Source organism: Typopeltis vanoorti, chromosome 13 (assembly GCF_054136105.1).
Source record: "Typopeltis vanoorti isolate ZY-2024b chromosome 13, IOZ_Tvanoo_1.0, whole genome shotgun sequence".
Lineage (NCBI taxonomy): Eukaryota > Metazoa > Arthropoda > Arachnida > Uropygi > Thelyphonidae > Typopeltis > Typopeltis vanoorti.
Genome location: NC_143561.1, coordinates 39,618,368 through 39,641,490, shown reverse-complemented (window position 1 = coordinate 39,641,490; position 23,123 = coordinate 39,618,368). Strand labels below are relative to the sequence as shown.

At 35.3% G+C, this 23,123-nt stretch overlaps 1 protein-coding gene across 3 annotated transcripts in view; it reads right to left on the bottom strand.

Moving 5' to 3' along the window:
- Positions 1–9,628: 9,628 nt before the first annotated feature.
- LOC150100070 (NAD kinase-like) overlaps positions 9,629–23,123 on the bottom strand; it is a 145,149-nt gene continuing 131,654 nt past the window's right edge. For all 3 annotated transcript variants that reach the window (XM_090402295.1, XM_090402292.1, XM_090402294.1), the window contains exons 11-12: positions 16,801–17,005; positions 9,629–10,477 (exon numbers count right to left, since the gene is read on the bottom strand). In XM_090402295.1, the coding sequence (XP_090258421.1) occupies positions 16,801–17,005 (205 nt within the window). In that variant the 3' untranslated portion in view covers positions 9,629–10,477. The remainder of the gene's footprint in view (positions 10,478–16,800; positions 17,006–23,123) is intronic.

Here is a 23,123-nt window from a genome sequence, read left to right as displayed (position 1 = left end):
TAAAATCTAAGTATAAAGATATTATGGATATCTTGAGTTATTTGAAAATTTTTCAAACAGTATCATAAAGCAGAGAAAGAAGTGATGAATATATTCCTAAATTAGAAGAAATAGATTTTTCTATCACAAACATGGGGGGGGGAACTCATCTTAATGGTAGTGTTACATGTTCTTTGAGCAAAAAAATGGAAATGTGCATTTCATGGTTCATACTAGTTTCACCATAGATAGATTTACCTTTTGGTGAAAAGCTGAAAATAATATTTAAGGGAGGTGAAAAATCCACAAACCTAGTATTTCACGAAAATTGGCAACAAAAAAAAAAAAAAAAAAAAAAAAAAATCAATACATATGAATTAATACATCACACATATATATAGCTAATTCTCTTTTTACACAGCTTTTTTTTTTACATGATTTCGAAATAACACGGTTTAGAAAACGAAAGCAATTCGATTTTTTACACTGTATATTTTCATTTAACATGGTTCAAATGGTGCTTTTTTAAAATTTCTGTTTGAATTCAGTTCTGTTAAAAAAGGGTATTTCCATTATAATTATCATTTTCTAATATGGTACATATGTACTTAAACTTGAATTTTGGGGAAGAACCCCCCCCCCCTCAATGTTTTAAATATCCAGAGATTACTCTAAGCTACAGAATGTAGACAAATGCCAAGTAGAACTTATATAGCGAAATCACAAAAAAAGTATTGGTGGCTGAAACAGCTAAGGATCGTGTGACTATTATTTTGCAGCAATACTTCAGGAGATTGTATATTTAAACCATTACTCATTAATCGATCCCTAGACCACGAGAAATGAAAGGTGTGGATTTTAACACATTTCCAGGAAACTGGAAGGCAAATAAAAAAGGTTAGGTTACAAAAGACAAATGCCAAGTAGAACTTATATAGCGAAATCACAAAAAAGTATTTTTTTTTGTCTGCAGATATCGAAGAATTGATGGTTGACAAGGCTGTTAATGATGACGAAATGATAGAAGCTGTCCTTGAGAATCTCGATAAAAAAGTGATGATGAAGAAGAGATTCTACTCACTGCAGGATTAATTAAAGAAGGGCTTCAAATGGCTAGTAAAACTGCAAAGTCATTTTCTTACACATGATCCAAATGCTGAACAGTTTAAACATGAACTGAAATCATGTATGGTGCTATATAAAGAATTATACAAAGATCTAATCAAAACAGGATTTCAACAATTAATTAGAATTCCTGGTAAAAAAAAAATCAACCTTCAGAATTATTGGAAATTATTGCTAATTTAGTTCATTTTACTGAAGAAAATGTTTCGCCATTGCAGCATGAACAGGATGGCCAAAGTGTTTTAACACGTTCGCTGCCACACTACTTCGTCAGTTTGTTACTGTATGCCAAGCAATTTCACTTCTTCAAGGTCAGTACGGGTAATCTCGTTGCCGGTGGTAAGCGACATACGAGTATACTCGTAGTTGGCTTGTGCAGAGCATATACCTTCTACGAGTATACACAGTTTTGCTGCTAGCTCCACAAGCCAAGCATTTTCACTTCTTCAAGGTCAGTACGGGTAATCTCGTTGCCAGAGGTAAGCATCATACGGGTATACTCATAGCTGGTTTGTGTGGCTCATATACCAACTACGAGTATACTCGTAGTTGGCAGCAAACGTGTTAAGTGATGGAAGTGCTTTAATTCCAGTCTCATGCAAAAGAATGCGGCTACTGTCAGAAAGTAACGGCAAATAAAATTTAACTAATAACCATATGTGCAGGTGTATTTGGACCTTTTCAAATTTCTGTTTTATTAGTGACACACTATTTTCTTTAAAAGATGCATATATATGCATCTAGAAGGATGTCAATACCAAACTGATTGGGACCGCACGACCAATTTATATATATGCGTTGGTCGTGCGGTCCCAATCAGTTTGGTTGCAATGATGAATTTGAAAGACGAATTGTAGAATCCAAAGAAATTTCACACATGAACAACAATCTGAGCTACAATTTGCCTGATTCCCATAACGCAGTAATCCAGTACTGGCACTCTAAAATCAGCTGTCACTCACATTCAACTCATGCTAACAATAGCACGTGGTCACCTATTTAAGTATGACTGTTGCTATTCTTCTTCTTTTTATTGAGCTGAAAAGACCTTGTTTTTTACCTTGTTAGTTTTATAAGTTTTGTGTTATTTCTTACTCACCTGAAGAAGTCGGGACACCGATGAAACTAGTTGTAATTCATTAGTTTTTTTTTTTTTGTGTGTGTGTATTATACTTTCTCGGGTTCTAGTCAGTAAATATTAATTTTCTAAATGTATACATCCCGAGTCAATTCTAACAAAACATATACAGTAAAACCCTTTTTTACACTTTTCAGGGGACTGATGGAAAAAAGTGTGAATAGCAGGAAATGTAAAAAAACATTTAAATAAGGCTAAAAGATGACTTACTGCTAGTATGTGAGTCTACATACCAGATTACAAAATTTAATAACTGAAAATAAATGAATTTACAATTACTTACATTTATCTATTTAAAATAATCTTTATTTGTTGATTTTTTTTTTTTTTTACATTGTGCCAGATTGCTTTGCATTGAGTTTAGTGCTTTTGACCTGTTTTTTTACTATCATGTTCAAAGTGGACACAGAGAATCCAAGTTCTTTTGCTAAATGCACATGTGTTCCGGAATGCCAATCTACACATCGCAGAATTGCCATCTTTTCTTCTACCAAAATACATTTTCTGTCTTTTTTCTCCATGTTACTAACACGGATAATCCACCACCGCAACTTGAAAGCAACTTCCACACGCTAAATTACGTAGCAGAAATTCAGCAATATCAATTCATACTGTGATTGAAAAATCATGGTATCGTTCATTACTGCGGCGAGCATGCAGGTCACCGTGTTTGCAGAAGCGAAACTACAGCCAAAAGTAAGTAACGCCATCTGGGAACAGAAACGCGCAGATTTTCGCAGCAATCGATTCAAAAATCATTATTGCCACCTGAGAAAAAAAAAAATCACAGGAAATAATATCCACATCAAGTTGTTAATGGCGGGAAAACAATACATCGTTAGAATAGGCCTTAAGACGGGACCAATGGAAAATGACGTAAATGGCAGGAAAACGTAAATTGCGGGAATGTAAAAACGGGGTTTTACTGTGTGTGTATATATATATATATGTTTTGCTTGAAAACTTATTGTTCCTATTGGGTTTTCGCATCTGGAACTATTCTTCTATTTTTTCATATGCACTGTATTCTTTTTTATGGTTTTCATTTATTATTATTATTACGGGCAACTCCAAGAAGCCCTTAGACTCTTCGAAGGAGGCCCTAAACATAATGTTAAGAGCTATTCAGCATTCATACAGTATCTATCATACTTTGCTCTGAACTCATTCACAGTCATGGCCAGGGCCGCTGAGAGGGGGGGGGTTAACATCTGAGACTTTTGTCACGGGCCCGACGTGTCACATAACTGTGTTTAAAGAAGACTACGCTTTTTAGCTCGCCATGAGTGTCCAGAAGGCACTGATTGATTCTCTTGGCGCGGATCGCTGTAGTTATAGTGGGTGATGACGTCAATAGGCGCTCGTGCAAGGTTGTTGCAGTCGGCTGCGCTAGTAGTAATTGCATTCACAGTAATGTTTCCTGCCAGAATGCTTCATTCTTGTTAGTATTTTGATAGACGAAGGTTTTGTGATTGTTTGTAAAGTGTGCAACTGTATAGTGTAGGCTGTGCGCTAAAAAATAAAAGTAAGTATTCTTATTAATTTGATTTTTTAATTATTAAAATTATATTTTTAATAATAAAAATTTGACCAACAGAAATGTATCATCATAAATCTGGAAATCAAAAACGAAAGGAGAAAAGAGATCGTAAGAAGACAAAAGATTTAAAAAACAAGCATTTACTACTGAAATATTTGAAGACAGAAGAACACCAAGATATTGAATTTTCAAGTAAACAATGTGCTAATAGTTTAACTGCTGACTTTTTTTTTATTAAACAAAAGTGATGCAGTTTTTTAAGTGGGGCCTGGACCACAGACTTGTCACGGGCCTGAAAATTTCTCTCGGCGGCCCTGGTCATGGCACCCACAACAGACTCTGGCAGCTTATTCCACTCATTCACCAATCTCCAAGTAAAAAACCTAGTTCTCCCACCACCAGACCTTATTTACACGATTTTTTCTGTAACCAATATTGGGACATCACTATATTTTAGAATAAATGTGATCCTCCTTTGTCCCAGATTACTCTTTCTCTGCATTCTCTACACCAGTCCATGCAATGGGATATGTGCAACACAGTCAAGTTCTTCCACATCATAGTAGCACTTGTAATATGACATTATGCACTGAATTGTTGAAAAAGACATTGGTCTGTCTCATCAAGCTGCCATACTGTAGGAAACATTGCATTATTCAGAAGTGTTGCATATTCTTCATCAGCATTTATCTTTCAAGATACTACAATCAAAGATCCAAATCCATATGATGCACTCTTCACAGCAGGAATGACTCACTCAGACATAAGCATAAGGTATTTTCCAGTCATCTGCCACACCCACACTAACCCATCTAATTGTGAAGGGTGTGGTGCACTTATTCTCTCCGTATCCTGCACTTTTAAAGTTGTACAGATCATTCACGATATTCTTTACACTAGTGTTGTGTATGCTAACTGTCAGGCTTGATGTTTGGCTTATGGGTAGTTATCCTTCTGTAGAAAACAGACTGCGCAGATCTTCATAGTATTCTACTACTAATGTGAAACACTGGAGTCTTGGAACCTCTGGTTACTCATTTCCACATCAAATTGCTGAGATTTTCATGTAACCTCTCTCTAAACAACTTTTGTTTTTACCTTCCTGTGTGTTCCATTCTTGGTGGAGGTGTTACAAACAGAGAGAAAGAGAGACCACAATATGGCATTCCATGATAACATCTCTTTCAAAGTCTCTCTTCAAGTACCATTGACAATATACAGATGTAGAGCTGGCTCGAAAGGTGTGTTTGCCTTGTATAGCTTGATCGGCCATATATGGTAACCGGAATATGCATATCAGTATGTTCATACTACAGTAAAATGGAGAATGCCTCTGTAGTGTGGTCACAAAGTGACATTTGATTGGAAAAACCTGGGTTCAGATCCTATCTGGGACTTGAGGAACCTTTTACAGTTGAAGGCCATTCTCATCCAGAAAGGACAGGAATTTCCCTCCCAGAAATTGAGGTATTTGCATCCTGCAAAACAGTCATATCAGCCAGAAAAGCCCATGCAATTAATAAATACACTGGCCCTAGCCTTAATTCTCCAAACCTAATTTAAACCTAACCAAAACCTTAGGCGGGAGATGAATTTCCTCATCCAGATGTGAAACTACTCCCCCTTATTTGTGATCTGAAGTGGCTCGGAAGAGTTTCACATTGGTCTCCGGAGCATGTTTGCAAATTATCTGATCCTTAGCCACTCATGGCATACTAATGTACTATTAGCTAACCCCCTAAATTCCAAAACGGAGTGTTCCCAATACAACATAGTGCATATCCAAAAACTAAATTTACGGCAGTTCATCAACCTCCAGAATGGGGATCCTGCACAAGGTGGGATCATCAAAAAATTCATCCAGGTTCATTGCTTCTTGAAAGTAATGTTGAGAGATGGGAAGCTCAAAAAATCTCTAGTTTTCAAAGGTTAATTATTAAAGGCTGTTATTATACACATTAGACAAAAGGATATGTATAAAATTAATAAAAACTTGGACAAATATTTCAATCTGAGACCAGCAGATCATTCTCAGTGTTAAGCTAGGTCAAACGAGGTAGAATGATAACAGTGGATTTTTTAAAAATGCTGTGAGATATACATGAGGTGTAGGAGAGATGAATAAAATGATGTGTGGTTGACTGAAGGGGGACTTTGTGACAGATAACAATGAGACTATTCCCAGTGAAGTAGCAAGTTTTTGACTATAAGATTCTATGGTCAGTGTTAATGTCCATGCTGTGCTAAACCAAATTTCTTATAGGCGATGTAAGATTAGTGTTCTTGTAATCTTCTTTCCACAGAGCATCAAGTTTGTCCAAAGTAGAAGAGATGCCAATCATAGGGAAGTTGGTATACACCTAGAAGGAAAAGAGGGGGGATTGTTTACCCTTAGAGGAAGGCTGCTGGGAGGAGAGTTTATTGATAGGAAAAGCATTGGTACCAGGTTGCATCTCTAAACCAATCTCAAACATTCTCAGGAAATACGAACCCTTCATACTGGCTCTGAATTTCTAGGAACTAATTTGTAGGAGTCAGAAAGATGGTATATTTTCCATTGGGAGAAGCTGTTCTTTTGTATATGCTGAATGTTAAGAAGATCTAGTTTGGGTTAGAGCAGAGCTCAATTTGGTAAAGTTTTTATGATGCTTATTTTTGAGATGGATAATGCACAGAATCCTGCTGTATGTAGTTGCCATTGAGGATAGGTCCATGGTAAATGGAGGTAGTTAGTTCACCAGAACAGCAGAACAAGGTGCCTAAAAAGGCCAATTATTCATCCTTTCCATGAAGTTTATATGTGAGGTGTGGGCTATTTATTCTTGTTAGTAAGGCAGGTGGAGTTTCTTCAGGTTGGGGCCAGATGATGAAAATATGTAGCATACTGAAAACGATGGTTGGGCTGTATGGACGAGAACAGAGCTTCTAAATGTTCAAGTAAAAATTGTCTGTTATATGAGAGGGGACTTCCCATTGAAATACCTTTGATTTGTTTGTAGAGTTTATTTTGGAAGATAAATTAGCCAGGATGGATGACAAAGTTGAATAACTTGATGAAGTGGGAAGGCTTATGATAGCAAATGAAGAGTATGGAATGTTTGCAAGGATTCAACATCAAAACTGACCATGATATAGGCAAGTTGAAAAGCAATAATTTTTTCACCTTAGCCAGAAAATCTGAAGAGGTTTTAATGAATGAGTGGGAATTGCCAATTTGAAAGCTTAGAAGAATTTAGCTATCTGATAAGTAAGAGAATCTATGCAGTCCACAATGGGACAAAGAAGAACACACCTTCTTTTTGGATCTTCAGAAGCCAAAAATATGAGATCCAGGCAAAATGGATCCTTAGTTTTTGATGGTATCTTCATTCAGACTGGTAATTTCAAGTAATGAGTTAGTTTGTTGATCTGGTTGTTAATGGAGGTTGCAGTCAATTTCATAATATGTAGTTCTGTCATGTAGAAGATAGTCTTACTATTGTAATCAAAGGTATCCATGACAACAGTGTCATGGATACCCATGTAAACTTTAGTAATGGATAAATGATTGCTGCATCTTAGAGATTGTAAGACTTTAAATTCTGCAAAAGAGATGGGGGGGATTGACTCGTACAAGCCGTGCACCTAGCAGCCCAAAGTCAATTCCAATTCCTTACATTCCATGTATCTCCAAACAAATCACAAAAAATCCTCAAGAAATACAACCTAGTACCTATGTTTTTTCCCATCAATACCCTCTTCCTGGCTGCCATCCTCTAAAAATAAAGTATCTCCTCTTTCCCTTCAAGGTACATACCAAGTTTCCTGTGATCACCTCTTTTACTTTGAACAAACTGGACATTCTGTAAAAAAAAAAATTACAAGAAAGCCAATCTTATATCACCTATAAGAAATCTGGTTTAAAACAGCATGGAATTGACAATGGACAAAATCATCTGGTCAAGAACTTGCCCACTTCCTTGATGTAGCTTCAAATTTGAATGCTTATTCAAGGAGACTGCTGAAGCCTTACTACATTATCCAAATTTAAATCAGAACAATTGTCTCTCCTTGCCAAAAATTTTGGTAAATCTCATTATTATCAATCATCCATAGTTTTATTTTCCCTCATTAACCAAACGTTTTAATTCCATTTCAAATCTTTTCTATTGATTATGTTAACACATGGCTTACAGCAATTTTAAAAAATCTGTTGTTATTCTACCTTATTTGAACTGGCTTCACACTGAGAATGATCTTTCATCTCAGATCAAAAACATTTAACAAGTAAAATTTTTATTAATTTAATACATATTCTTGTATATGCATGCATCTAATAGCAGCTAAGCAATCTGCTATAAGGTGAGTTCCTGCATTTAATTGTGTGTATTATAATTAAAGTGTCCTAAAAAAAACGTGTATGATTTTTTGTAGTGGCAGAAAGCATCCCACACACACACACACAACTTTACATATCACATATAGAGGACTGCATTTGAATTTACTCTTGGGTCTCATCAAGTTTGTTATCTTGTTATATCAGAGTAATCAAAATTTATGGCAACTCTTAAGCCTAGCGAATAATACTGTTGAAAGTCACATACTTATTACAAGAATCATTAGGGTCAAAATTTCACTTGTTGTAACTCTGGTTCTAAGTTTGATATTATCATTCCTTTTTCAATGGAACATACCTGCTAAATCCAAAGTATTAAATCCCAATTAATAAAAGAAATGAGTGCCTAGAAAATTACTCACTCAAAAAAAAAGCAGCTTTCTTCTATAACTACCAAATTTTGAGTATAGTTTTTCCTTGCTTAGTGATCTGAGGGAACAGGAAGAAGCACTTGCTACAGACAGCTTGATATTCATCTCTATCTATATCTATTGGTCATTCTACTGGTTTTCTGCACACTGTATGTGCTTCCCTGCACAAAGGGGGGGAGGGATTGCTTCCTATGCAGACCTCTCTACAGGTATCATTCAACAAAATTTGGAATACAGTGCTTATTATTTTTCTTAAAGTTGTGAATTAAAATGAAGGAAGGAGAATTGTGGGGGGGGGGACTTCCTCCACAGACAACTCTGGTTAAAATTGACTAAACACTGGACGCAAAAACAAAATATATACGTTGCTTAAGAAATAGAGTGATAAGTACACATTTCAGTATTCAGGCACGTTGATTATTAACATATCCTAATTATGGTTCAAGTAGTGATTTCTGACATAACAGGATTGTTGGAAACAGAACCTCATTGTAAGTTGTAGAGACTGACTCTACCATGTTCTTCCAGCACAAAGATGTGCACAAATTCACATGGAGAGAAAACATGAGGAATGAGTGTATAAAAAAGTTTTTAAATGAATCAGTCAAGTTGCTTTCAGAGATGAACTGCAGACTCAAATATACGAATATTGTTCAAGAAAAAATGAGAGTTTAAAAACAAAAATCAAACCTTGGAATCTCATCAGTAGCCCTTCCCTTAATGCATAGCAGTATACATGTCTGCAAGGAGATGTGCTTTGCATTATGGGAGATACTGAGACTAGGACCGATGAGAGCTTGGTCCACCTTTGCTACGAGTTGCCAAAGGATGTACCACCTTACCTCAGTCCTGAAGATATTTTCAGGCGCAAACTTGGTTTGCTTACACTTGGATAAAGGATTAAACTAAATTTATTGCATTTAAATATGATTTTAATCAATCTTATCTTCCAATTTCTGCAGTTTTTCTGAAACATTCATGCATAACTGTGTAAATATGGATATCTACTTCAAATGTATACTACTCTGTTGTTTTTTGTGTTTTAAGATTTTAGTCGAATAAAAATACTCAACAGCAAATGAACAGAAATCTAGGATTTATTTATAACATGATGCAATTTTTTTTGCCATAGTATAAAATATATATACAAAGTAGAAATATCAACAATAACAGCCTTTCGGTATTTTCACATTCAAAACAATAACATAGTACAGGAAATTTCCACATAATTTATATAAATCTGTACAAGGAACAGTAGTCAACTTTCATTTAAAAAAAAAAGTTACTTTATTTATGAGCTGGCCAAAACCAATAAGTAAGATGCTTAATTTAACTCAAAAATATTTTAGGATAATGAAATAATACTACCATTTCACAGCTGCTTTTGAACATACTGAATGAATACCTTATCCATGTGTAAAATGCTCATTAACCTATAAAAGTTTACTTATCACTGTGCTTTCTTTGGCTCTGTTAAGAGCATGAATTATACTTAAGGATTAAGTAACAGCTTAATCTTTTGTCTTTATTAGAATTGTCTAAATGTGTATAATGTTTAAAAATTATTGATATACTGCAATTGATATAAATAAGGAAGTAATTTTTATAATCATTCCCATTTACACAAAGTTTGCTGCATCTGGATTCAGCAGCCATAACCTGAATGTTCTTTTTCATTTAATTAATGTGTGTGGGTGGGAGGGGGAGCTACTTAAGGCACAGTGAAATCCTTAAATATGCCTCTCCAATTACTTGCAGTTTTAAATGTCTCCTGTATATTATGTACTGTTGCTCAAATTTTATCATTTAGAGAATAAATCAGAAACTAAAAATGAGATACTGGTTCAGTTCTTTATCACAGGAGAAAATTCTCTTCATAAGTTGTTGCTCAAACTGCAGAGTTGTCTTTGTAAATGATGACACTTCAAAATCTTTAGTCTTAACTTTGGCTAGGAGAAGGGAAAAAACTTGTGTTTTTTATACAATTCAAACTTGAGTACTATATAAAAAAATGAATTTTTATTATTTTAAAAATTAATATTGAAATTAATTTTCAAAGTTTCTAGACAAATATTTTTATGTTAAAACATGAAATTAATTTATATTAAATTAAAAAAAGGAAAAAAGACTGAGGTGATAACAGTGGGTTTGCAGACTGTTTCCAGTCTGGTAACCCACTGCCATCTAACGAACAGACTTGCTACAATATATTGGGATAGATGTTAAATGAACATAAAAGATTGCAGAGCTTTCTAATACAAATGGAGAGATACCATTAGGATAGGAGGTTTATTTTCCCTTGGTCATTTATGCAAAAGTAGGCAGAGGAGAAGAACAATTCCCAAAGGGTATTGTTCTTTATCTTTAGGTAGTGTTATTTGCAGTAGTCCAAGTGGATTTAAAAAAAAAAAAAAAGGTATAGATTGCATTGGATAGCCTTTTCAAGAATCAGAAGGCATGACTGTCATTTGTACAGATGGCAACTTTTCTGCATTTGGCTCTTTCGAAATCCAGTTTGCATTTGCTGCATGCTTCAGTGTAGACCAAGAATAAGATTCATGAAATTAGCTCATAATTGTTAGTAATTTTCTTTTATTTCTATGCATGACATTAGAACTATGTTATTCCTGAATTTTTATCTTTATTCTGTTAGGATTATTTACCTTATTCCTGCTGATATAATAATGCATAAACTTTTTTCTTCCTTGTTTCTTTGAAATTTACATGGCAATCAATAAATAATGAAATTTTTGTATAACCTGCACAAAATTAGAATACCACCTATGAAAAAATAACTTTATTTTACAGGTTCTGAGTGCAAAATAAAGCATGTGTATGCTGTGATTATTCAGAATCTGTTTGGTGAGGACCTTATGATAATTTCCTTGCATCTTAATTACACTGATTTTTTTTTTTTTATATCGAGGTATTTGAAAACCTATATTGTGTAGGCAGGAGTTTGGGGAGGGGATACTTTACAAAGAAGGTTGTTCTTTACCTACAAGGAACTGAGAACCTCATAACTCAAATGACAATGACAATGTCCATTGAGTGACTTACACCCTCTGTCCAAAAAGAAACCGAAATTTTGATAGAAAATAAAACACAGGCCAATTATAATTATTCAAATCATTTATTTCAATCAATATACTCTCCCATAGCTTCGATATAGCGTTTGGCACAGTCAATTCGTTAAATGAGTTTTTTTTATATCGGTTTTTTGGATACTGTTGAGGTATACTGTTCACGGTTACTGCCGCTTGAACGTTTTCAATGGTGTCGTATCACTTTCCTTTCATCGGCAAATGAAGTCGGGGGAAGAGAAAGAAGTCACAAGGTGCTAAATCAGGTGTATACGGCGAGTGATCCAACACACAAACTTGGTTTTTGCTCAAAAACTGTCTCACAATGTTCGAACGATGAGATGGTGCATTATCGTGCAAAAGTGACCAGCTGCCTGCATTACGATATTCATGATGTACGTGGCGAATTCTTGCTATCAATCGCTTTAAAACTTCAAGATAAAAGCTCACTATGACCATTTGGCCAGGCAGAACGAATTCTTTGTGGCTAATGCCCTTGAAATTGAGGAAATCAGCATTGTCTTTTTTCCAAGCGACTTTTTTTTTCGGACTCCTCTTCTGGTAGTTTCCACTCAGCACTCGGGTGCTTTATTTTGGGCTCATACTCAAAACGCCATGTTTCGCCACCAGTAACGATCGTTTCAAGGAAGTTTGAGTCCTTACGAGCAGTTTTAATGAGGTCCTTGTAGTGTTCAATTCAATACATTTTTTGGTCGTCGGTCAACTTGTGGGGAACAAATCACGAATTCAATTTACGAAGGTCCAAACTGTCAAAATGTTGTGCACAGTTGATTTTGGAATCCCCAATTCATCTTCAATCAATCGCACAGACAATTTCAGGTTTTCTTTGATGAAGTCACGCACTTTTTGGATGTTAACTTTGCTCAGTCCAGTTTTTGGACAGCCCGGCTTTTCATCGTACTCAAGCGTCTCACAACCAATTTCAAATCGCTTAAACCACTCGGAAACTTGAGTACGGGATAAGCATTCATTGCCATATGCTTTTTGAAGCATTTGATACATTTCGGTAAAACTTTTACCAAGTTTAACACAAAAGTCAATGACAGCTCTCTGTTTGAAACTCATTTTCTGACCATTTTCATCAAAACACACTGTTACTCTTGGCACTATAACTCGGCTTCTAATGAAACATATGTCATAAACAGTTGGCACAACACTAATGAAGGTTTCCGCTTTCGACAACAAAAAGATACGTGGCGCCACTAGTTTCTTCTTTTGAAAAGTTTGGTTTCATTTTGGACAGAGGGTGTATGTTTGAATTCCATGTAGAATGGAAAGAAACTCTAAGAACTATTGAAAATGAGTTGGTCAATTTCATACAAAAGTTGCAGGATTTTCATTCTGCAATACTGATAAACCAACCACACAACTGGTAGACAATGCAGACAGGATTAGCTACTATCATAGCATTAATTAGGTTTCTATAATGACAAGTTACTTGAACATGACAGGCCAATGAACCTAACAGATTAAAGAGATGTTACAAAGAAATCTTCACCACACTGGAATTCTGCTATACGCCACCACAGTAAGTGTTGGGCTCTGTCCCCATAACAGATTGATCCTAGCCAGGCCATCCAGGACTCAGCTTGCTGAAGCAGAGACCAAAGTAGTGCAGAACTACCAGGATCCCACTTTCTGATGTCCACAACAAACATAGTGGCACAACTCTTTTGGAGTCGTGCCACAACACAGCCTGCAACTGCACTGAGATTTTCATCTGTCCTGACATGTATCCTCAAGGGTGAGGGGTGTACAGGATATGATAGACTACATGAAAAACTTACATCATTACTAACTTCCTATCTACAATTTTCTTCCAAATCAATCTGTTATCTGTCAAGACTCCAACATTATCAGATCTTATATTTCTATCTTCTAAAGCATTTTTTACTGTATATAAATCCACCTATATCTTGGTCTTCCTCTGGGTCTTTTTCCTGCCAACCTGACAGAGAACATTTGCTTTGCTAATCTTTCCTCTCCTATTCTGTTTAAGTGACCATACAACCTGAGATTAGCCCTGCTAACACATTCCTGGATACTAACAATATCAAGTTCTTTCCTAATATCCTCATTTTTAATATGATATTGTCATTGATGCCATCTGTTCATGCATAAATCTTACCAGGAACACTAAATAGAGAAATATCTCTATAATTCTGACATTCTCCTCAGTTTTATTTCCCTTTTTATATATGGGTACTATGAGAGCTCTACACCAGTCATCTGGAATTCATACCTCTGTCCAGGCCTTCTGAACTATGTAGGGCATCCACTGTAAGACTTTTATACCTCCATACTTAGCATTTCTGGTCGAATATCATCTACTCCAGCTGCCTTTCCACATTTCAGGCTTTTGATGGCTCTTTCTACTTCAAGTATGAATATGTTTTCCTCATTGCATGCCTGTTGAGTGTTTTTTAACACTGTGTTGTCACTGATAGTTTCATTTAGCATTTCGAAGTAATTACTCCATACATCAAGGATTTTTTTTTTTCTCAAGTTTTCTTGTCACCTTATATTCTCTAATTCCTTTTACAGCACTCTTTCCTCCATTTCTGAGCTTTTTCACATCCTCCAGAATATCTTGTCACCTTTTTGATATTTATTTTCTATGTTCTTACCAAAGTCTTCCCATGACTTTGGTTTAGCTTTTTTACATTTGCCTCTGTATTCTCTAAGAGCACAAGCCGACTTATTTGCCAAGAACTTTTGATATGCTTTCTTCTTTTCCTTCACTGCCTCTTTAACTTCCTGTATCCAGCATGGAGTTCTGATTTTTCTATTCTTGCAGACAACCTCACCACATGCCCCTTTGGCTGAATCAATCAATGTTTTCTTCAAGATTTACTAATGAATCTCCAAGGTTTAGTTCCTGTTATAAAACTCTTTCATTTTTTCTTGAATAATGTTTGTGTATTTTAGTCTACAGTTCACATCTGATAGCTGCTCAACTTTTATTCGCTTTAAAACTTTCTTACAAGTTCTTCTTTTCAATATGAAATTCAATTTTATCCTGCTCAAGACTTAATAATGATCACTTCCAATTTCAAGTCCTCTGTACACCTGATGTCCTGCACAGGGAGAAAACATCACTATCAACAATAACATTGACTATGTTATTGTTGATAGTGATGTTTTCTTATTCCTTGCCTCTTCTCTCCATGTGAATTTGTGCACATTTTTATGTTGGGACATTGCATTAGTAATAAGTCCATGTCCTCAGCAGAAATCCAACAGGTATTTGCCGTTATTATTAGCTTTGCTCTTTTCTCCAAATTTTCTCAAAATACTTTTGTATGTCTGACAATCATTTCCTACTCTGCTATTTAGATCCCCAACAAGGGCCAACTTTTCCTTTTTTCATTGTTTCAGTTGCTTTTTCTAAAGCCTAAAAAATCCTCCACTTCTACCTTAGTAGAATTTTCTGTTGGACCATAGGCACAAATAAGGCACATTGTCATTCCGATATTTGTCCAAATCACTCTACTTGATATTACCTGCCATTCAAGAAGATTAGCCTCATATTTAGTGTTGAATACTATGGCTACTCCTTCTTTTCCCTGATTGTTATTGCCTTAATATAACATTTTGTATTTATTGCTGAGAAAGATCTCACCTGTTTTTGTCTTTTTTTTGTCTCAGTCACCCCTATTATGTAGATCTGGTACTTATCCAATTCCTCAGCTAGCTCCATTTCTTTGCCATTCAGGCTTCTTATGTTAATAGTACCAATCTTGAACTCTGGTGATGTTGAATTGGGATGTGTTTCAGGATTTGTTCCAGTAGCTGACTTTTTGCTGTTTGTCTTGGTTCCCTAGCAAAAACAACGGAGACCTTGTTTAACCGGGTGACACCCCAACCAGAATGAAATTCTGTCACGTTGTACCATCATTTTATATTGTAGTTTAAGCAAATAAGAATTCAATTTGGTGGGCTAAATCCCAAATTGGCAGTCCATCCTTGCTCATTCAGTAACCATGTAGATACTTAACAGGCTGCACCACAAGAAGGTGAGGACTGGACATTAGGTCAGAAGCCCTCACCTATTCTCTGCATTTTCAGTGTTTGTTTGTTTTTTAATGAAGCAGTCAATTAGCAAGAACACAAGTAAAAAGTTCTCTTCCCACAATAGACTACTCCTGTTACTGCCAGGATATCTTTAAAGTCAGCAGGCATATTCTTTGCATTTCAAATCTGAATAGACAGAATGTAAAGCTGGTGCTGAAAATCTCAGTGTTGTTATCAGGATCAGCAACCCTTTCACATGTTGGATAGCACATTTAACTCCAGCCAAAAGAAACAGAGAACTGAGATCATCACTAATTGGCTCATGGGGAATGTTGAGAAATTCATCAGTAACAGTTGTATTCTACCTGAGAAGATCTTTAAAATGCTTTTGCCACTGAGCACTTTAAAGAAGCAGGTTCTTGAAAAAGGACTGATCCATTCTTTGCTCAGAAGGGATTTTGAGCTCCTTTACATTACATTTCTTTAGTTTCCTGAAAACACCACTGATTTTTCAGAAGTCACATTCTTCTGAAATATCAATGGCAAGTTTGAGACCACAAGTTAGAAGTTAGGGGAGAAGAGGATAGAACAGATAAAAGTGAGGCAATATAGTGATTACTATCAATGGGAATAGGCATACTATGATTCCCTCCCACATCCACCATGATGGTGGTACAACTTAATTTTGTTTAAATCACAGCAAACAAATGCCCTACACATCATAAGCTTTATATTTCAGCTATTATTTCCTGATGTGCCTTTTTCTTAAAAAAAAAAAAAAAAAAAAAGTAATTGCATCATCATTCTGCCAACATGGAAAGCTGTCCATTCCATAGTGATCATAAGCTGGATTGCCCCATCATTTTAGAGTGAAGAGAATAAATGTGTTCAAAGAATGGCACAATAGATTTTGTGGTATCTAAAATGGACCTCCCATGGGGAGTCTTATTAATCTACGAAGATCCAGTAATAATAACATATGGACATCTCATTATTAGAGCCAAGCAATCCTAATTACTTTATGAAAAAAAAATTACAGACAACTATATATTAATAATCATTTATAATAATTATTAATACTCAGTATACTGTATAACAACATAGATGTTAGTTACACAACTTAAATGTACATCACTAAAATATTTCTGACTTACCTAACTGTCTATCTGATCTTGTCTATCAAGGGAGTCAATTGTATCGTTGCTTGAACTTCTAACCAAATCCGAGTATTCATCAAACTGTCTTTGCTTTTTTCTAACATTCCAGTGTAGACATTCTGCCAAACTATCAAACCAGTCACTAATTTGATCTTGAGCACAGATTGAAGGAACTGGATAGATGGAGGTCGTAACACGTAAACTACAATGGATGTCGAAAAAAAAAAAAACATGAATGAATATATTTGCTTATTTTTGTTTTATGTTTATGGAAATAGAGCTGGGCTGGTTTTCATACTGAATCTATTCAACAAATTATTGCTCATCCTTGTTAAACAAGACATTTTTAAAAAAATTTATTTATATATGAAAAGAATTTAATGAGGTATTATTACAAATATTTTAATTTCTATTCTTTATGCAAGAAGGAAACAGAAAAATAGGGCACTGCTTGTCCTTAGTTGATTGGTTGCAAGATGGCATTTTATGTACTTCCTCAGTTTGTTGTATGGTTAAGTTGCTTTTGGTTGGAGACTGATTATGAGTAAATGTAGTATATTTTTAAAAATGTGTTTAGGAATTCTTATTTGTTCACATTCATTTGAATGAGTGCAATGAATAATTTCCTAAGATGACAACTACTGATTCTTTATCTTCAGTATACTAAAGTTTAGAAAAAATGCAGTAAAAATCATTGATAAGGATGATTTTTGCTTTCTTATTGGATTTAACTCTGCTTTTGATCTTTGGCTGTGATTTTTCACTGTATATTTGACTTAATACAGTAGTATTTGATTGATCATTGCTAGTGTTTACTTTCTAGTTGCTTAAAAAATAATAATTATATATTTTTTTCACTTAACGTACTTTATTGTGCTTTGAGAAAGACTCCTTTTAAACATTTGAGGGGTTAAAAAAAACACCTACAAGCAACATGCAACAGTTGAGCTACTAACACTGCAATTTAGCAAAAAGGCAAGTAGTTTGTGTGAAATCCAGTTCCCCCTTCCCATCCCAAATACCATGTTTTTCCTTTGTCATATGATGTGTAGGGCATTTGTTTGTTGTGATTTAAACAAAATTAAGTTGTACCACCATCATGGTGGATGTGGGAGGGAATCATAGTATGCCTGCTATTCTCATTGATAGTAATCACTATATTGCCTCACTTTTATCTGTTCTATCCTCTTCTCCCCCCAACTTCTAACTTGTGATCTCAAACTTGCCACTGATATTTGCAAAATAGCTATTTTACTATGCTTTTAATTTCTTTAATTCATGCTGGCTCCTTTTTTAGGATGAAATAGCAACAAATAGAGTAACAGAAATAAAAGTAAAACAAAAGATGAGAAATAATAATAAAAAATACATTCATATAAATTTAATTCTTTGATAAATATGATTGATTATTCATGAGAAGGTTACATAATTTTTATAAATAAAGCATAAATGTACAACTAAAATAAGACAACTCATCGGATAAGTGAGGAGAAAGTAAGAAAGACAGGAAATATTAAAAGGAATGCTATGACAATCTTTTTTAACCTGAAGCCTGCCTGGTTGGCCGAGTGGTTAGCATATTGGCTCTCCAGCCAAAAGGCTGCGGGTTCGAATCCCTCCGTGGACATGGATGTTTGTGATTGTCTGTGAAAATACTAGTGGTGGTGATGAGTGGTAGATGGCATTGGTGTAGTTGCAGTTTGTTGGTGGAAGGAGTGGTGGTGACAGAGAGTTATAGAGTAGGTGCCCTCCCTCGATAAGTCTTTGGCTCTCTGGAGATGTCAGATAATAATAATAAAAAAACGAAATAAGAAACTAAAATGTAAAAAAATAGTAGCATGCTTTTCAACTTTTCCTCAACCATTTTTTTTTTGTTTTTATTCTTTTAACTGCTCTTTCACATTAACTCAGATTTATATATATATGTACTGAGGTTGATTTACTCGGTTGTTAAACATATTTTTTAAAAGAATTGAATGACATAAACCGAGAGTAAAGGAAAAAGGTTTAATGGTATCACACGACTAGTTTCGGCTTTTTACAGCCTTCTTCAGGTGTTTTCATAAAAGAAAAGAAAAAACAATAAACATTGAAGATAAAAAACTGTGAACAGCACAGGAAAGTCACTATACATATTTAACGTGAAAACGTAGTTAACATATTCAAAGCTGTTCCTTCATTGGCCACATTGTTGGGTGAGTGCGTGTGTATAGCATCTCGTGAGCGCCAGTATGTGATCACGGCAGAATGACAGTCTGGGAGGTTATAGCTTAAATTATTATTTAAATGTACAGGGTTGAGGATGATTTCTCTAGATTCTACAATTTTTCTCTCCAATTTGTCATGGCAACAGAAAATGTTAGATTTATCCCAAAGGATTGTATGACTATGGTTTTGATCATTGGAATCGGCAGAAAAAAGGATATGGCTGGATAAAGCACTGCCACGTGTTCTCTTGTAAGTGATGTCCCTCCTGTGCTCCTCCATACGCAATTCACTAGACTTATCCGTCTGGCCAAAGTAAGGAATGTCGCAGTCACACCAAATCTTGTATCCACCAGGATATTTTAGGTTGTGATGGCTAGGCTTTGTACGGCTTACTAGAGAGCGGATCTTAGGAAGCAGAGTGAATAAAGTTCTAACGTTATATTTTTTGAGAACCTTGGCTAATTTTTGAGAGACTGAGCTTATGTATGGTATAGATATATTGCCTTTAACATTATTCATTTCTTCAGTATGGTGACACTAGGAGGATTAAAAAGGTATTTTTTAGTAATTTTTTGAGAATAACCGTTCAGTCTGAAAGTAGATCTAAGAAAATTGATTTCTTTATGAAGTTCATCTGGGTCCTCAAGAAGAGAGTGAGCTCTATGTCCCAAAGTAGAAATAATTCCAAGTTTCAGAGGAGGGAAATGATGGGACTGACTATGGAGATATCTATTGGTGTGTGTGTAGGTTTTCTGCAAAACTTCTCCATATTGAATCCATCTTTATCATTAATAATGCTAAACCACCAACAGATAACATCTCTTCGTCAGAACGACAGGCTCTTAAGAGTTTAAAAAATAACAGAAATATACTTATCCTTCCCCGCAGATAAAGGCAATGCCACAGTTGTGCTTAACTTTGAAGATTATAAAAATAAGATGCTTGAATTACTACAGAGTGATACTTACTCAATTCTTGAGAGAGATCCCACACATGAACTTCAAAATTGTACCAACAATTTATTAAAAACAACTTCTGAACTATCTAGAAACATTCGTCTTTCTCTTCGCTCTCTCCATCTGCTCATGCCACACATATATGGAGTTCCCAAGATCCACAACGAAAATACCCCACTTCGTCCCATTGTTGAGGGTATTGATTCACCAACATACAACCTTTCAAAATATCTCGCAAAATACCTTAAATGTTTTTCTGGCAAGTCTTCGGCTTTTATTAACAGCTCTGCGGATTTTGTATCATACGTTAAAGATATTAGTGTTCAAGAAAATGACATCATGGCTAGCTTTGATATAGTATCCTTGTTTACAGATGTGCCTACAGACGAAGTCCTGACACTACTCAAAGATAAGTTATCTAAAAAATGTTAGCCTTACTTACTCATTGCATCAAGTCTGGATACTTTAGATTTCAGGACACCATCTACAAATAAAATCATGGTCTAGCAATAGGTAATCCTTTATCTCCTATACTTGCCAACATTTATCTGGAAGATTTTGAAGTTAAAACTATCTCTTCCTTAGCACCTAGAATTTGGAAACGATATGTGGACGACATTTTCCTCATTTTGTGCCATGGACATGATTCTCTCCTGGATTTCCTGGAACATCTCAATAGTCAATACCCAAATAACCGAATATCCAATTCACAGCTGAGTTTGAAACTAATGGTTCCCTGCCTTTCCTGAACGTGAAACTGACCCATTCTTCTGAAAAACTTAAAATTTCAATGTACAGAAAACCTACACACACCAATAGATATCTCCATAGTCAGTCCCATCATTTCCCTCCTCAGAAACTTGGAATAATTTCTACTTTAGGACATAGAGCTCGCTCTCTTCTTGATGACCTAGATCAACTTCATAAAGAAATCAATTTTCTTAGATCTATTTTCAAACTGAACGGTTATTCTTAAAAAATTACTAAAATAATTGTTAAAGGCAATATATTTATACCATACATAAGCTCAGTCTCTCAAAAATTAGCCACGGTTCTCAAAAAATATAACATTAGAACTTTATTCACTCCGCTTCCTAAGATCCGCTCTCTAGTGAGCCGTACAAAGCCTAGCCATCACAACCTAAAATATCCTGGTGTATACAAGATTTGGTGTGACTGTAACATTCCTTACTTTGACCACATGGATAAATCTATTGAATTGCATATGGAGGAGCACAGGAGGGACATCACTTACAAGAGAACACGTGCCAGTGCTTTATCCAGCCATATCCTTTTTTCTGCCGATTCTGATGATCAAGACCATAGTCATACATATATAAACATTCATGTTTATATATGGATCTTGTAACAGCTTAGCATTTTGCCACAGGATTCTGTGGTTAGCGTTTTCAATCCCATATTGTGCAAGGCCAGATTTGTGAAGTTTGATAAGGTGGATGTGGTCTTCATGTTCAGAGATATGTTTACTTAGAGATCTTCCTGTTTGTCCATAGTAAGACAAGTTACCAGAACGTGGTACTTTGTATAAACCAGGTAGCATTATTGGTAAGAGTTTGTCTTTTGGAGAAGGTATCAAATTGTGAATTTGATTAATGGGCTTATAGGTAGCAATAAGTTGGTATTTTTTCATAATTTTTATCACATGTTCAGAGATGCCTTTAATATATTGTATAGGAGTCCTGTGGGCTTCTTCTTGTCTGGGTCGATTTATAGGAGAAAGGTTGATTATTTTTTGTGTTATTATTGGATTATATCCATTTAGTAAGGTTTTTTCTTTGACACTTTCCAATTCTTGTTTTAGAGATTCTTCAGAAGAACAAATCTTGTGTACTCTGGATACTAATGATTTTATGATGCCATATTCTTGAGATGGATGGTGAGCTGGAGCAGTGACCATGGAAGTACCTGTAGAGAGAGAGAGACAGCTGAAACATTCATTGCGTGTATGATATAGAGGTCGAAGTGAGCCTGTGAGGGAAGTCATCTATAAGTCAAATTGCTCTCCTCTGGACAGCATCAAGGATTTTTAAGGAAGCTTCTTAATAAGCAATGCCTTGAAATTATTTCTTAGAATAGTATGAGTGAGGGAAGAATGGATTTATATAAGAGAAATAGCCTGCACTTGAATGCATTTGGAATCAGGGGTCTGGAGAAATTATTCATTAGTATGAGACCTAATAATGGAGAGTCAGAGAAACATGATGGGAGAATCTATGAAAAACAGCAACTAAGATATGCAACTATGTTAATAATCATGGAGATGATTATGATGAAAGGATGACTGTGTGGTTATCTAGTTCAGACTTGTTTAGTATGTGAAAAGATGTCTGCCTAAGTAAGGCATTAGATACAAATAGAGATCTGCAAGTTGTCCAACTGGGTCATACAAACTTCAAAGGTGAGAGTATACAGTAAAAGAGAGAGAGAGAGAGAGAGAGAGAGAGAGAACTTATGTCTGTACACAAATGCAAGGAATAGCATTAGCTTCCTCCTTGGTGAATATGTTGTAGCCTCATATTATAAGCATTAGTGAGATATATTAACTGGTATTGAATGTAAAATGTACAGTATAAAGGAAGGATAGAAAAAATAGGAGAGGAGAAGATGTGCTGCTAATGATACTGGATAGAAAGCTAGGATTACAATATTAGTAACAACTTTCCACGTAGCAGTGAGTTTGAAGCTATCTGGTATGAGTTAGAGTCTAACAAGATCAAAACACATGGTGGAAATGTTACAGACCTAGTGATGATGAAATGCATTGTTAAGTCAAAATTCTGGGAAATGGTGACTATTAATTCTCACTAATGATCTAAAATTATGTATATGTAATTATTTATGTATACACACACTCTCTTATATGGAGTTAGGATATATTTTTTTTTATACTTCATATACACATAATCCTAGGTTGATTGAGTTATTCATTCTTTTTTTACATACATTTATTATATTCACTTTATGCCCACGTGATTAGCTTAGTGGCTTTGCAACCATATGACTGGGGAAGGAGCATCCCAGGTTCGATTCCCGTTGAAGACATGAGAAATCTGAAGATCTTCCTCAGCCATAGCCAAGTTAGCCGGTCTTGGGTGTGGGCAGTAGGGTTTTTTCCACTAGTTTATCTGGCGTTGT